The sequence below is a fragment of the Somniosus microcephalus genome, chromosome 23 (genome assembly GCF_052327205.1).
Source record: "Somniosus microcephalus isolate GS21.2 chromosome 23, FLI_Smic_1.0, whole genome shotgun sequence".
NCBI lineage: Eukaryota > Metazoa > Chordata > Chondrichthyes > Squaliformes > Somniosidae > Somniosus > Somniosus microcephalus.
Genome location: NC_141009.1, coordinates 18,968,130 through 18,984,596, shown reverse-complemented (window position 1 = coordinate 18,984,596; position 16,467 = coordinate 18,968,130). Strand labels below are relative to the sequence as shown.

The 16,467-nt window shown below is 46.8% G+C and overlaps 1 protein-coding gene across 1 annotated transcript in view; it reads right to left on the bottom strand.

Annotated features, from left to right (window-relative positions):
- Positions 1–10,008, bottom strand: part of stom (stomatin) — a 57,338-nt gene extending 47,330 nt beyond the window's left edge. Inside the window, exon 1 of the mRNA XM_085965545.1 lies at positions 9,841–10,008. Within this exon, the coding sequence (XP_085821671.1) occupies positions 9,841–9,985 (145 nt within the window). The 5' untranslated portion in view covers positions 9,986–10,008. The remainder of the gene's footprint in view (positions 1–9,840) is intronic.
- Positions 10,009–16,467: the final 6,459 nt, after the last annotated feature.

Genomic DNA, 16,467 nt, shown 5'->3' with positions numbered 1-16,467 from the left:
GTACAATTTTCAAACTTCAATGTAGTTGTTTAAGATTACGTGATAACCAATAGACTGAGCTTGATGCTAGCCACCAATACACGATTGAATCAGGTACAAAATTCTAATGGAACGGTAGGATGTGGATTCAAGACAGAAGTTCCCTACTCTCGTCATTACTTCAAGGGAAGATACACCAGGGCCAGACAATTCCTGGTGACGTCTGGTTTATAGATAAATTCAAACATTCCCAATGGTCAATAATCTATATACATCAGTGTTAAATAAAACGGCCCCTGCCAAACTAAGTGGGAGAGCCACAATGAACGATCCAAAGAGGTTTGAAGCCCATAAGGCCCTTCGGCTCATCACGTCTGCACCAGCTCAAACCAAAACTACACCCACTCTCGCCCTCTGACGTCACCCCAAGCGATGACCCATGGCATCATCTGTGAAAAAGATGGGAGCACGGTAATATGTCCGGTTTAAGCGGTCAGAACGTGGACTGGTTTTTCAAAAGTTAAACAAGGGACTCGCTCCTACCAGAATTTAGAAAGCACAGTCAGACAAGAGGTTAAATATCCTTGCATTGTCTATTCACATACTATAAATCGGACCCGTGCTTCAACGCAGCAACACAGTAGAAGTGGCAATCTTATTTTAAAACACCTTCAAAAACCATAATGCTTTTTTTGTGTGTGGGGGGGAGGGGTAGGGGGGTCATAGCTCGTTACTAAAGAATAATTGCTGCAGGATTAGTTTAAATTTCTGCATTTGGTGACTGCAGTTGCTAGCACATCTAACCAAATTAAATAGGAGCAGAGGTTTTCTTTCGTTCAAAGGATGTGGACGTTGCCGGCGAGGCCAGCATTTATTGCCATCCCTAATTGTCCTTCAGAAGATGGTGGTGAGCCGCCTTCTTGAACTGCAGGAGGTGCAGTTAAGAGTCAACCACATTGCTGGCGTCACATATAGGCCAGACCGGGCAAGGACGGCAGATTTCCTTTTCTAAAGATGGGTTTTTATGACAATCCAGTAGTTTCATGGTCACCATTACCATCACTAGCTTTCTATTCCAGATTTATTTAATTAACTGAATTTAAATTCCCCAGCTGCCGTGGTGGGATTTGAACTGTTGTCTCAGAATCATTAGTCCAGGCCTCTGGATTACTAGTAACATAACCATTATGCTACCGTACTGTGAAGGGCTGGTGCTTCAGAGTTTTCACTTCACCCAGAGAATTGTGCGAATACTACACCACATAGCTGTCTTTACAGTGCTGACATGGTCATTCAGTACCTAAAACCAGCAATCACAATGCAATGTTATTTAATGAAAAACCGTTCTTGTCCAACAATAGGAATATATCATTTCTTTTGTTCTGCAGGCATCTGTTCAGTCCCTCATAAATTATTCACTTTTAATCAACACAAGAACTCACAAGTATAACTAAAAGCTGTTTAGATGCACTATTTTAAGCACAAATTATATCTGTATGCAGCATTTAAAGAAACAACCTCAAATTAAAAATCTGCCATGGTCCTAGTGACATAACATCAGGAACTATTAGTCTCCTAAATATTAATTACTGGGCGAATCACAAATACCAACGAGAAGGGAATAAAGATTCTAAGCTCCTCAAACCTAAAAAATAAAATGATTCTTTAAATTTTTCAGGGTAATTGGTCTATTTTTGTGGCTCGTGTTCGGTAAATCGCCCCCAACAATCGGTCAAGTCTATTTCCTTGATGGATTGTGGCGGAGATGGGAGCTCGGTAACATTTCCCTTACCCCATTATATTTACACTCACATCCCAGCGCCACATTGCTTATACATTAATCATGTTTCACGGTTTAACAAAAATAAATCAAGTTTTTCCCGCAGTTAACCAGAGGGTATCCTCCAGCATCCACAGCGGCATTTAGTTTGCTGGCCCAGTGGGTTTCTTCCGTAGTGTTACAGATAAACAGGGTTACAGCGAGGCTTTGTAACTATGGAGGTAGATTCCCCATCCCCCAATTATACACCGAAAAGAAATCAGGAGTAACAACAGAAAACGCTGGAAAAACTCAGCAGGCCAGGCAGCATCGGTGGAGAGAGAAACAGAGTTACCGTTTCAGGTCGATGACCTTTCGTCAGAACTGGAAAAAAGCAGGAAATGGAAAGCAAGTTTGGTGGCTGGGAAAAGGGGGAGGGGATGAAAGAACAAAAGGGAAGGTCAGTGATAGGATAGAAAGCCGGAGAGATTAAGAGACATTGAAGGAACTTAAGGTTTTAAACACAAAACTGCTGGGGGTATTTGCTATATTTGTACCAGCACACTATTGTGCAAATGAAAGAAACACACACAAGAGTAATATTAATTATGTAATTTTAATTCATCACCGGTGCAATGTATAAACTGTAGCTCAAAATGCTCTCTCCAGAATCCAAGTCAAGCTATGATTGTACTGCTGGACATTTTTTCACTTCCAATGGATAGTACAAAAGACGCCGCACTCTGCCATTGTGCCTTACTGGAATTCGGGTGACGACATAGCAACGATTAGAAAAAAGGGATTCCCCACCACACTTGTAATGGGCCTCCTCAGGATAAACCACTCGGCTATAATTACCTAATGATCTAAACTAATTACAGCAATCCCCATCACATTCAACTGGATAATTAAACCGGCAGCATTCACCTTCAACACCGACTGCAGAGGGATTAAAAAAAAAAAATTAAACTCAGTACCTCAGAAACAGCACTGAAGAAAACTGATTTTATTTGAGCTTCCATCAACTCGCATTTCATAGAGAGAAAGAAGAAAGGCTTGCATTTATATAGCACCTTTTTACGGCCTCAGGATGGGCCGAAGTGCTTTACGGCCAATTAAGTGATTTTGGAAATTTAGGAAACGCGGCAGCCAATCTGCGCACAGCAAGGCCCCACAAACAGCAATGTGATAAATGACCAGATAATCGGTTTTAGTGATGTTGGTCGAGGAAATACTGGCCAGGACACCGGGGGAAGGCTCCACTGAACTTCTTCAGAATAGTGGCCGTGGGATCCTTTTACGTCCACCTGAGGGAGCAGGCGGGGCCTCGGTTTAACGTCTCAGCCTAAAAGGGGCACCTCCGACCGTACGGCACTCTCTCGGCACTACGCTGGAATGTCAGCCTAGATTTTTGCGCTCAGTCTCTGGAGTGGGACTTGAACCCACGACCTTCTGACTCAGAAACGAAAGTGCTACCCACCGAGCCACTGGCTGTCACGAGAGATGGCGAGGGCTTTACTGCGTGGCGGACAAGTTGGCCACTTAACAGGAGGGGAAAGGAAAGGGAAGGGAGGGGCTAAGGGGCAAAAGCACAAAGCTAAGGTTTTTTTTAAGGAGTCCTTTGGAGGCAAAGAGGGAGGTGACGAGATGGAGATGTTGAGGAAAGGACCTCCAGAGGACAGGGACGTAGTGGCGGAAGGAGCAGCAGCTGATGGTGGGATAGAGAATGCAAAGTAGGCCGGTGTCAGGAGACCGTAGACAGAAGGTTTAGGGAGAGAACTCCACAGCATAGGGCCTGGGCAGCTGAAGGAATAGCTGCCAATGGTGGGGTAAAGTGAGGGGGAGATCCACAAGGATCAAGGTTACAGAGATAGGGCAGGAAGAGGTCATGAAGCAATCTGACGGGAATGAAAAGAACCCGGTCATGGTGATGAATTAGACGTGGGGAACAAAGCGGAGCTCAAGAACAAACAGCACACCAAGGGCCTAAACCCCGAGGCGTAGACTGAGGAGGATAACAGCAGCTGAGGCCAGAGGTATTTGCGGAAGTTGAAGAGGATGACTTCAGTTCCACCGACAGTTAGCTGAAGGAAATTTTATTACTGAGGAGAAATATCCATTTCCATCGATGATTTACCTGCAACTGGCTAAAATTAAAACTGGCCCCCGACATACAAAAATAAAAGCCTTTCCACTGTTTATTTTTAAAACTCACAGGGAATTTGAGATACAGAACCAAATATACAGAAATAAAATGATCATGCAACAAAGAAACAGCAAAATATAAATCTGCATGAAGCTGAATGACTTTAAGATCACATGCCCAGCTCAGGGTTTAAACAATGAAAGCTTCATTGCATAGAATTTACAGCGTAGAAACAGGCCCAACTAGTCTATGCCGGTGTTTATGCTCCACACAAGCCTCCTCCCACTCTACTTCATTTAACCCCATCTCCATATCCTTCTATTCCTTTCTCCCTCATGTACTTGTCAGCCAATGGTGTAGTTAGTAGCACCCTCACCTCAGAGTCAGAGACTTGAACCCACAGTAGTGCCCGTGGGATCTTTTACGTCCGCCTGAAAGAGTAGACGGGACCTCGGTTTAACGTTTCCAGGGACTGGAGCACAAAAAAAAAATCTAGGCTGACACTCCCAGTGCAGTGCTGAGGGAGTGCCGCAATGTCGGAGGTGCCGTCTTTCGGATGAGACGTTAAACCGAGGTCCCGTCTGCTCTCTCGGGTGGACGTAAAAGATCCCACGGCACTATTTCAAAGAAGAGCAGGGAGAGTTCTCCACTGTGTCCTGGCCAATATTTATCCCTCAATCAATATAACAAACAAAAGATTATCTGGTCATTATCACATTACTGTTTGTGGGACCTTGCTGTGCGCAAAATTGGTCGCCGCGTTTCCTACATTACAACAGTGACCACACTTCAAATAGTACTTCATTGGCCGTAAAGCACTTTAGGACATCCGGTGGTCGTGAAAGGCGCTATATAAATGCAAGTCTTTCTTTCTATCTATGCTATTCGCCTCAACTACTCCACATGGTAGCGGGTTCCACATTCCACGCACTCTGGGTAAAGAAGTTTCATCTGAATACTTTATTGGATTTATTAGCGATGATCTTATATTTCTGACTCTGATTCCACTTGTGGGGGGAGTCAAAAATTAGAGATCACTTAAAAGCCCACTTCCAAGCCAAGTACACACGCCACACCATTCACCATCTACAGGGTATATTTCACTAGGGCCTAGCGCGATCCCGTTCCAGCACATGCATTAACTATTGCAACAAAAAAAAAGGATGAATTATACTTTTGACAGGTCTATATACGAAGCAGCAAAGATAGCGCCAGAATCTCAAGACAGGTAATAGATTAAATAGAAACCTGATCAAACACGAGAAGGGAAACAGAAAGCAATGAAGATGAACAAATAAGAGGGACAAACGGAAATCCCGTCGGAGAGAAGAGCAGAACTTCGTCAAGGTGGGCATTCCTGCAAGAGAAGTGGCAGTGAGTTAAACACCAATACAGAAGCGAAAATACTGCGGAGGCTGGAAATCTGAAATAAAAACAGAAAATGCTCAGCAGGTCAGGCAGCTGTTATTGGTTTCCACTTGTTGGGGGGGGGGGAAAGGAGTCCAAAACTAGGGGTCATAAATATAAGACAGTCACTGACATGAATCAGTCATTCATGAAAGAAAGACTTATGAAATAATACCGAGCGGCCTGCAGGTGGCGCTGTCCAGGGAGAGTATAAATACTCAGACACGGGCCCAGCTTGCGCAGGACATTCTTAACAGGAACTAGTGAAGGACACAACTAGACCTCCATGTTGTAAAACAGTTGATTAAAGCTTTAACGTTTAGACTAGTGGTTTTCTTACGCCAGTCACTAATAAATCAAATATTCAGTTGAAACTTCTTCACCCAGAGAGTGGTTAGAGTGTGGAACTCAGTTCTGACGAGAGGTCGTTGACCTGAAAGTGCTAACTCTGTTTCTCGCTCTCACCGCAGATGCTGCCTGATCGACTGTGTCTTTCCAGCATTTTCTGTTTATATTTCAGATTTCCAGCATCCGCAGTATTTTGCTTTTACAATAGAGTAAATAGCATTGATTTGCCCCCTCTTAAGAGCTTCTCTCTCTTCCCCATGTGCTGGGAAGAAGTTGGAAGGAGGAGGTCAAAACTTATAGTAGGTCAAACTATTCTGAGGCTCCCAACATTTCTAGTGACCAGGTTTCAATGCAGTTTCAAATTCTGGCACCACGACATGGTGATTCTATACTGAACATTTCTAGAGTAGTTTAACAGATGACGACGGGTTATTGAACCACACAAGAACCATTAAAAAAACATATCTAAAAGAAGGGTATGGAAAAGCGAGAAAATAAAAAAGGGAAGAAACAAACTCCAATTTCTTTAGCTTAGAGTCATTTATTTAATGAACGTAGCAGCATTGTCACTAGGATTTCAATAAGGCACAATGGTGGGCGTGTGCAATTTTCACACAATCTAAAACCTTTTACACCCAGCAGTACAATTATAGATTTTCTCTTTCTAAACTTTTTAGCTTGACAGCTTTTTAAACTATACCACACGTGGCTGAAGTACTTGTGGTGGCAGTAGTGCGAGCGATTGGAGGTGAGGATTTAACAAGTTGCGGATCACAGATTAAAGCATAATGGCTTAAGTGCAATTATTCCTACAGCACACCGGTTCCAATGCAATAAAGTACAGGGACAACTTAATGTAAACCACGATTTCCTTCTCTCTTTCCCAATCTCGCCATTTATTCTCCTCCCCTCCCAATAATATGTATTGACGCTTTTTTTAAATTCGCTTATGGGATTTGGGCGTCGCTGGCAAGGCCAGCATTTATTGCCCATCCCTAATTGCCCCTTGAGAAGGTGGTGGTGAGCCGCCGCCTTGAACCGCTGCGGTCCATGCGGTGAAGGTACTCCCACAGTGCTGTTAGGAAGGGAGTTCCAGGATTTTGACCCAGTGACGATGAAGGATCGACGATATACTTCTAAATCAAGTTGGTGTGTGACTTGGAGGGGAACTTGGAGATGGTGGTGTTCCCATGCGCCTGCTGCCCTTGTCCTTCTAGCTGGTAGAGGTCGCGGGTTTGGGAGGTGCTGCCGAAGAAGACTTGGCGAGTTGCTGCAGTGCATCTTGTAGATGGTACACACTGCAGACACGGTGCGCCGGTGGTGGAGGGAGTGGATGTTAAGGTGGTGGATGGGGTGCCAATCAAACAGGCTGCTTTGCCGCAGTAGGATTCCATGGGTACTGGTTGCCCTCTGCTATTCCACCCACTAGTCATGTGATCCTTGATGAGACTGGGTATGCTATTTGACTGTGAGGAGCCTCACAATCAGGCCCAATTCTGTTCTCCCACAATGCCCAGCGGTGGGGGAGCTGCAGGTTTGCAAGCAGGAGCAGCAGATACCAACTGCACCCTCCTAACCACGGCTGCAATCAGCTAATAACGGAGAAAGCATCAAACCTGGGGCCTTCTCAGTTGGTACAACTCATTGAGCTACAGGGGGAGATTCTAATCACAACTGTAATTAAAAGTGTGTGTGGCTGGCAACTGTATACAGCTGCTTGTGTACACTTCACAGGGTACAACCAACATTGTGCAGATCACGTCTCTCACAAGGTCACCAAGAACCTGGAGATGCAGGTTTGATTCACCCACCACTCGAAGTTCACGATCCTGGCCGTTACACAATAAAGGTGACTTCCTAAAAGAGAAGAGGAAAGCACAGGAAGCGCACACCTGCTGCCTGGAATCTGGCTCACTGCCGCTAGTTCAGAGTCATTCCAGGAGGGCTGGGAACAGGCTGCACCCACCCCGCTCCCCCACAGACAGTGCGTGGCCCAGGCAATCATAGGATCAGAGAATAGTACAGCACAGAAGGTGGCCATTCGGCCCATCGAGTCTGCGCCGGCTTCTTTCGAAGAGCAATCCAGTTAGTCCCACTCCCCCCTCCACCATATCCCTGCAACTTTTTCTCCTTCAAGTATTTATCCAATTCCCTTTGAAGGCTACTATTGAATCTGTATCCACCGCCCTATCAGGCAGTGCATTCCAAATCCTCACCAGAGGAGACATTTGAACATAATAAGAACATAAGAAGTAGGAGCAGGAGTAGGCCATACGGCCCCTCAGGCCTGCTCCACCATTCAATAGGATCATGGCTGATCCGAACCTAGACTCACGTCCACTTCCCTGCCCTCTCCCCGTAACCCCTAATTCCCTTATCTGCTAGGAAACTGTCTATCTCCGTTTTAAATCTATTTAATGTCGCAGCTTCCACAGCTCCCTGGGGTAGCAAATTCCATAGATTTACTACCCTCTGAGTGAAGAAGTTTCTCCTCATCTCAGTTTTGAAAGGGCAGCCCCTTATTCTAAGATTATGCCCCCTAGTTCTAGTCTCACCCATCAGTGGAAACATCCTCACCGCATCCACCCGATCAAGCCCCCTCACAATCTTATATATGTTTGGATAAGATCGCCTCTCATTCTTCTGAACTCCAATGAGTAGAGGCCCAACCTACTCAACCTTTCCTCATACGTCAACCCCCTCATCTCCGGAATCAACTGAGTGAACCTTCTCTGAACCGCCTCGAGAGCAAGTATATCTTTTCTTAAATATGGAAACCAAAACTGCACGCAGTATTCCAGGTGTGGCCTCACCAATACCCTGTATAACTGCAGCAAGACTTCCCTGTTTTTATACTCCATCCCCCTTGCAATAAAAAGGGGGGGGGGAAATAAACTCCATCACCCTATCTCCCATATTACATACACTATATGTGAAGCTAATATTGCAGGGAAAGGTGCTGCAAGTGAATTATACAAGCAAAATAAAACTATTATATTTCAATTTGGGCAAAATTCCCAAAAAATAGGAAACATTAGATGAAAATATTTCCCCCAGCAACTACTGCAGCAGCATGTTCCAGGAACAGCATCTGTCTCACTATCCCCACCAAAAAGACACCTCCAGATATACTTCTCACTTTAAAAATGCTTTTTACAAAACAAATCCTTCACACAGTAAACAAATGCTTAATCCTAGCTAGCTCACATCTCTGTTGGGACCACTGTTTCTAGAACTGCAACTGGCAAGAGGAGGAATCATAAATGTTCGATTTACTTCCTGGAGTTGTTTTCCCCGTTAGATTTAGGGCTGTCATCAAACTTCGGGACATTAATTAATTCTTTCCTTCCCTTCTCTACCACCGCCCCGCCTCGCCCCTCCCCAAAGAAATTAAATTATTTGGGGAAAACAGGGCAAACTGTACAGGATTGTTGTCGGCAGGTTGAGGCTTGATGAGGTTAATTAGCCTTTTTTATGTTTCACACTTAGCACAAAAAATTAAAAAGAACATTTTTAAGAAAGGTTATTTAAAACTGCCATCTCTGCCCCTTTAAGATTCCCAGAGGTTTCCCCCCTCCCTCTACATTTTCTTGGAAAGAGAAACATAAAAAGGGAAGGGAAGGGGCAGGAGGAAGTGTGTATTGATGCCAGGCTCAGAGGGTACGTGATCTCGGAGGCTGGTGCAAGATCGCCTCAGCTGGAGACCACTTGGAACGGGAATTGTTCCTCGAATGGGAAAGGGCTGGGGGTGGGGAGGGAAAGGGCTGGGGGTGGGGAGGGAAATGTAACAGCTTAGAGGGGGGGTCAGTTTAGAGAGCGGGGGTCAGTTTAGAGAGTGGTGGGGTCAGTTTAGAGAGGGGGGTGTATCAGGTTATTGGGGGGGGGAGATCAGCAGCTCAACAGGTCCAGTCCCTCAGACGCCAGCACTGTCACCGCCTTCAGCCGCTCGGACTGCGGAGAAAATAAATCACAGGCTGTGGGGGGAGAGCTAGAGAGGGCGGCATCCCCTCCCCATCCCCTCAACCTCTCTCTCCCCTTCCCTCTCTTCCTCCAGCTTAGCCCCGTATTCATCGTCCAAGCAAAGCAATTTGATCTCTTGTTATTGCACCGGCAGCGATCGATCTCTCTCTCCCCCCCCCCCCCCCCCCGCCCACAAAAGGATAAACACCAGCCGCCCCCCACACACACAATCTATCGATACCTTGCTCATCGATGCGCCGCACTTTCAGCTGGTCCGTCGCGTCCGCTTCCATGGCCGGGCTCTGCTGCCGCTGTGCGGGGTTCACTCTGTTGGAGGCGAATGCTGGCGAGAGAGTGGCGCTGCCTTGTTTCTGGGCCAGGGACATTCCCTCCTACCCACCCCCCCGGACTCCGCCTTCCTGTGACAGCTCAGCCCCTCCCCTCCCCTCCTGCACTGAGCTCATCCTCTCTCACACCGTCCTTAGTGTTAAAGGACTTGCGGCTCCTTGGACCAAGATCGCCCTCTTCCCCCCCCAGACCCTCATTGCAACAGTTGTGCACCAGTCTGTGTCTGCCTGTGTGTGCGTGTGAAGGCTTTAGAGCGTGTGTGTGTGTGTGAAGGCTTTAGAGTGTCTGTATGTGTGAAGGCTTTAGAGTGTCTGTGTGAAGGCTTTACAGAATGTGCAGAAAAGATTTGCAGGAATGGTTCCAGGGATGTCAGCTCCACGCGGCTCAATGGGCAACACTCTCGCCTTCTGAAGGTTGTGGGTTCAAGTCCCCACTCCAGAGATTTGAACACAAAAATCTAGGCTGACACTCCAGTGCGGTGCTGAGGGAGTTTCCGCTGCACTGTCGGAGATGCCGTCTTTCAGATGTGACCTTAAACCGAGGTGGATGTAAAAGATCCCATGGCACTGTTTCGAAGAAGAGCAGGGGGAGTTATCCCCATGTCCTGGCCAATATTTATCCTTCAATCAACATCCCTAAAAACTGATGATCTGGTCATTATCACCTTGCTGTGCGCAAATTGGCTGCTGCGTTTCCTACATTACAACAGTGTCTACACTCCAAAAGTACTTCATTGGCTGTAAAACGCTTTGAGACGTCGGTGGTTGTGAAAGGCGCTATATAAATGCAGGTCTTTCTTTTATGAGGGACTTCTTAAAAAATCGTTCCTGGGATGTGGGCGTCGCTGGCAAGGCCAGCATTTATTGCCCATCCCTAATTGCCCTTGAGAAGGTGGCGGTGAGCCGCCTTCTTGAACCGCTGCAGTCCGTGTGGTGATGGTCCTCCCACAGTGCTGTTAGGGAGGGAGTTCCAGGATTTTGACCCAGCGACGATGAAGGATCAGCGATATAATTCCAAGTCAGGATGGTGTGTGACTTGGAGGGAGACTTGGAGGTGATGGTGTTCCTATGCGCCTGCTGCCCTTGTCCTTCTAGACGGTAGAGGTCATGTGTTTGGGAGGTGCTGCCGAAGAAGCCTTGGAGAGTTCCATTTCAATTACGTGGATAGACTAGAGAAGCTGGGGTTGTTCTCCTTAGAGAAGAGAAGGTTGAGAGGAGATCTGATAGAGGTGTTCAAAATTATGAGGGATCTAGACAGAGTAGATAAAGAGAAACTTTTCCCATTGCCAGAATGGTCGAGAACCAGAGGACACAGATTTAAGGTGATTGGCAGAAGAACCAAAGGCGACATGAGGAAAAACTTTTTTACGCAGCGAGTGGTTTTTTATCTGGCATGCACTACCTGAAAGGGTGGTGGAGGCAGATTCAATTGTGGCTTTCAAAAGGGAATTGGATAAGTACCTGAAGGAAAAAAATTTGCAGGGCTACGGGGAAAGGGCAGGGGAGTGGGACTAGCTGAAGTGCTCTCGCAGATCAGCTGATAATGCCTCAATGTTAAAATTCTCATCCTTGTTTTCAAATTGCTCCATGGCTTCGCCCCTCCCTAACTCTGTAACCTGTTACAACCCCCGACCCCCTGAGGTCTCTGCGCTCCTCTAATTCTGCCCTCTTGAACATCCCCGATTTTAATCGCTCAACCATTGGTGGCCGTGCCTTCAGCTGCCTAGGCCCTAAGCTCTGGAATTCCCTCCCTAAACCTCTCCGCCTCTCTACCGCCTTTAAGACGCTCCTTAAAACTTATCTCTTTTGCCAACCTTTTGGTCACCTGCCCTAATTTCTCCTTATGTGGCTCAGTGTCAAATTTTTGTTGTTGGCTTATAACACTCCTGTGAAGCGTCTTGGGACGTTGTACCAGGTTAAAGGCGCCATAGGAATACACGTTGTTGTTGTTGTTGTATTATAGTTTTTCATAAAATGTGTATTTGATGAGCAATGTCATTTATCTGGGATGAGTTCTCCACTAAATTGGCCCAAGGTTATTTTCTCTCCTCTCCCAACGTTGATGGTTTGATGGGGACACCACGTCTGAATAAGACAGACTTGATAAACCCTAATACAAAAAGAAAATATTGCAGATGCTGGAAATCTGAACTAAAAACAGAAAATGCTGGAGATACTCAGCAGGTCAGGCAGCATCTGTGAAGAGAGAAACAGAGTTAACGTTTCAGGTCGATGACCTTTCATCAGAACTGGAAAAAAGCAGGAAATGGAACAGATTTTTAAACAAGTGCAGGGGCTGGGAAATGGGGGAGGGGATGAAAGAACAAAAGGGAAGGTCTGTGATAGGATAGAAGGCAGGAGAGGTTAAGAGACATGAAGAGATATTCAAGGCAAAAGGAGATGGTAATGGGACAGGTTAAGAAACAAAGGATGGCTCGAGATGGAGTGTAAATTGCGCTGGCGGAATGGAAGACAGCTGCCATGTGGGAGAGAAGAAAAGACACAGACAAAAGGTGTGGATAAAAAATATATATATGATAGGGGCCGAGGTTATGGTCTGAAATTGTTGGAACTCTATGTTGAGTCCAGAGGGCTGTAAAGTGCCTAAGCGAAAGATGAGGTGCTGTTCCTCGAGCTTCCGCTGAGCTTCAGTGGAACAATGCAAAAGGCCGAGGACGGTGAGGTCGGAGTGGGAGTGGAGCGATGAGTTAAAGTGACAGGCGACCGACCTAACGGACCGGTTGGTCTTTCCCTTCTGTTTATATTACAAAAAAAAAACAGCAGATATATTTACCAACAGAAAATGCTGCAAATACACAGCAGATCAGCGAGAAAGTGAGATTGATATTTCAGGTTCTGGGGCAACACTGCATCAGAAGCCGGTGACGACCCGATTTTTTACAGATACTGACTGTGCAATTGCAGATGTTGCATTTTATTTTATTTTTACAGTACAGTTCTTTTTTTGTATCATTAATAGTCGAGTGGGAGTGAAATTTATGGCAGTAATTCAGTTTTGATGGACAAATTTTAAAAAACTGCCATTGTTGAAAATCTGACTCAAACCACAAAATGCGACAATTGCACAACAGCAGGTCAGCCAGCATCCATAAAAAGAAAAGACAGGTTAATGTTTTGGGTCTGTAACCTTCTGAAGAAGGGTACGTACCCGAAACATTAATTCAGTCTGTGGGTGCTGTTGATGCTCATAAAAAAAACCAGAAAACCTATGCATATTCAGATTATAGTCAATGTTCCCTCTAAATGGTTTTTGGGTGCGCTGCTGCCCCATTCAAATTTCCGCGCACATGCCTTTTTTCATTGTAAATCTAGCAAGCGGCCTGCGCGGGACCTCCAGACCGGTGCGCGGCCACACAGCTTAACAGGAGCATTGATTATAGATTATAGACACCAGCGGCAGCAGCGAGAGCGGCCCTAGGTGGAGGCTGAGCGTGGAGACCGAGGAGTTAAAGAGCGGGGAGCGAGAGCGGCCCAGACACACCGGCGGCAGCAGTGAGAGCGGCCCTGGGTGGAGACTGAGTGCGGAGACTGAGGAGTTAAAGAGCGGGGAGCGAGAGCGGCCCAGACACACTGGCGGCAGCAGTGAGAGTGGCCCTGGGTGGAGACTGAGTGCGGAGACCAAGGAGTTAAAGAGCGGGGAGCGAGAGCGGCCCAGACACACCGGCGGCAGCAGTGAGAGCAGCCCTGGGTGGAGACTGAGCGCGGAGACTGAGGAGTTAAAGAGCGGGGAGCGAGAGCGGCCCAGACACACCGGCGGCAGCAGCGAGAGCGGCCCTGGGTGGAGACTGAGTGCGGAGACCGAGGAGTTAAAGAGCGGGGAGTAAGAGCGGCCCAGACACACTGGCGGCAGCAGTGAGAGCGGCCCTGGGTGGAGACTGAGCGCGGAGACTGAGGAGTTAAAGAGCGGGCAGCGAGAGCGGCCCAGACACACCGGCGGCAGCAGCGAGAGCGGCCCTGGGTGGAGACTGAGCGCAGAGACCGTGGAGTTAAAGAGCGGGGAGTGAGAGCAGCCCAGACACACTGGCAGCAGCAGTGAGAGCGGCCCTGGGTGGAGACTGAGCGCGGAGACCGAGGAGGTAAAGAGCGGGGAGAGAGAACGGCCCAGACACACCGGTGGCAGCAGAGAGAAGTAAAAAGTAATTGAAGTGTGACGTCACCAGAAAGCAGGTAAGTGATTGGTTGGTGAGTATTTCTCTCTTTCTCGCTTTTTTCCAAACTTAATTTTTGTGATTTATAGTTTCTAGGGTCTCTGTTGTGTAGTGGGGAGTGGTAGTAAACAAGGGCCCTTGAGTATATCATTTGATTGTAGTGTAATTAGTGGTATTGATTTGATTTAATTTAATTTGAATTAATTAAAGGGTAAGTCATGGCAGCACAGCTCGGTCCCGTGGCATGCTCTGCCTGCACTTCTTGTGTTCCTGACGACCATGTGTGCGGGAAGTGTATCCAGCTGCAACTACTGACAGACCGCATTGCGGCACTGGAACTGTGAATGGATACATACTGGAGCATTCACGATGCTGAGGACATCGTGGATAGCACGTTTAGGGAGTTGGCCACACCGCAGGTAAAGGCTGCACAGGCAGGAGGGAATGGGTGACCACCAGGCAGAGTAGTAGGCGCAGGCAGGTAGTGCAGTGGTCCCCTGTGGCAATCCCCCTTTCAAACAGATATACCACTTTGGATATTGTTGAGGGAGATGGCTTATCGGGGGAAGGCAGCAGCAGCCAGCTTCCTGGCACCATAGGTGGTCCTGCTGCACAGGACGGGAGGAAAAAGAGTGGGAGAGCTATAGTGATAGGGGATTCTATTGTAAGGGGAATAGATAGGCGTTTCTGCAGCCGCAAACGAGACTCCAGGGTGGTATGTTGCCTCCCTGGTGCAAGGGTCAAGGATGTCTTGGAGTGGCTGCAGGGCATTCTGGAGGGGGAGGGTGAACAGCCAGTTGTCATGGTGCATATAGGTACCAACGATATAGGTAAAAAATGGGATGAGGACCTAAAAGCTGAATATAGGGAGTTAGGAGGTAAATTAAAAAATAGGACCTCAAAGGTAGTAATCTCAGGATTGCTACCAGTGCCATGTGCTAGTCAGAGTAGAAATAGAAGGATATTTCAGATGAATACGTGGCTAGAGGAATGGTGCAAGGGGGAGGGATTCAAATTCCTGGGGCATTGGAACCGGTTCTGGGGGAGGTGGGACCAGTACAAACTGGACGGTTTGCACCTGGGCGGGACCGGAACCGAAGTCCTAGGGGGAGTGTTTGCTGGTGCTGTTGGGGAGGGTTTAAACTAAAATGGCAGGGGGTTGGGAACCTGTGCAGGGAGACAGAGGAAAGGGAAGTAAGGATAGAAGCAAAAGACAGGAAGGTGAAAAGCAAAAGTGGAAGGCAGAGAAATCAAGGGTGTAAATCAAACAGGGCCACAGTAAATAATAATTCTAAAAGTTCTAAGAGTGTTAAAAAATCAAGCCTGAAGGCTTTGTGTCTTAATGCAAGGAGCATTCGTAATAAGGTGGATGAATTAGCTGCGCAAATAGATGTAAACGGTTATGATATAATTGGGATTACGGAGATATGGCTCCAGGGTGACCAAGACTGGGAATTCAACGTCCAGGGGCATTCAATATTCAGGAAGGACAGGAAAAAAGGAAAAGGAGGTGGGGTAGCATTGCTGGTTAAAGAGGAGATTAACACAATAGTAAGGAAGGATAATGGCCCTGAAATTACATCGGGGGCTTGCCGCGCGTGCAAGCCCCCGATCTGCACTCACCCTGCGCGCCGACATCTGAAGCCCGGGCCTGCTTGCATTTCCTTTCACAGGCCCGGTTCAGCTGTCGGCGCGCTGTGCTAACCTGATCCAGCGGCGTAGTTAGTGCAATGTGCCGGCTGGGATCAGGTGAGCACTGTGCAGCCAATCAGGGGAGGGGAAACTCATTCATGAGTTTGACAGTAAGAGCTGTCAAACTCATGAAAACTACAGGGGCCCAAAACACTATTTAAACTTTAAATAAAAATTTAAAAAACATCCCAATCATTAAATTAAGTATAAATAAGTAAAAAAAAATAATTTAAACAATAATTTTTTTTTTTGAAAAAATTAAATTTTTAATAAAAAGGGTCTAAAACTAAACTTACCTTATTGTAGATTCTTTAAAATAATAAACCTGTGGAAAAAAAATTCTAAATTGCACTAAAACACCACTTACCTGTAAAAATAAATACTTACGTGTGCTTTTTACAAGCGTGAAGACCGGAGGCCTTTACACATGCGCAAATCCCCCAAAACAGAGGAAATCCAAGACGCACGTGCTGCCCCCTACAGCGCACGCGCTAACCTCTTCACCTCTTGGGTTAGAGGAGAGGAAATGCCGGTTTTCAGCGCATGCGCTGTGCATGCTGAAAACCGAGATTTCCTCCGGCCAGACGCGTGAGTACCCCTTCCGTACTCACGCGTTTGGGGAGGAATTACTGCCCCATTAGCTCTGATGATGTGGAATCT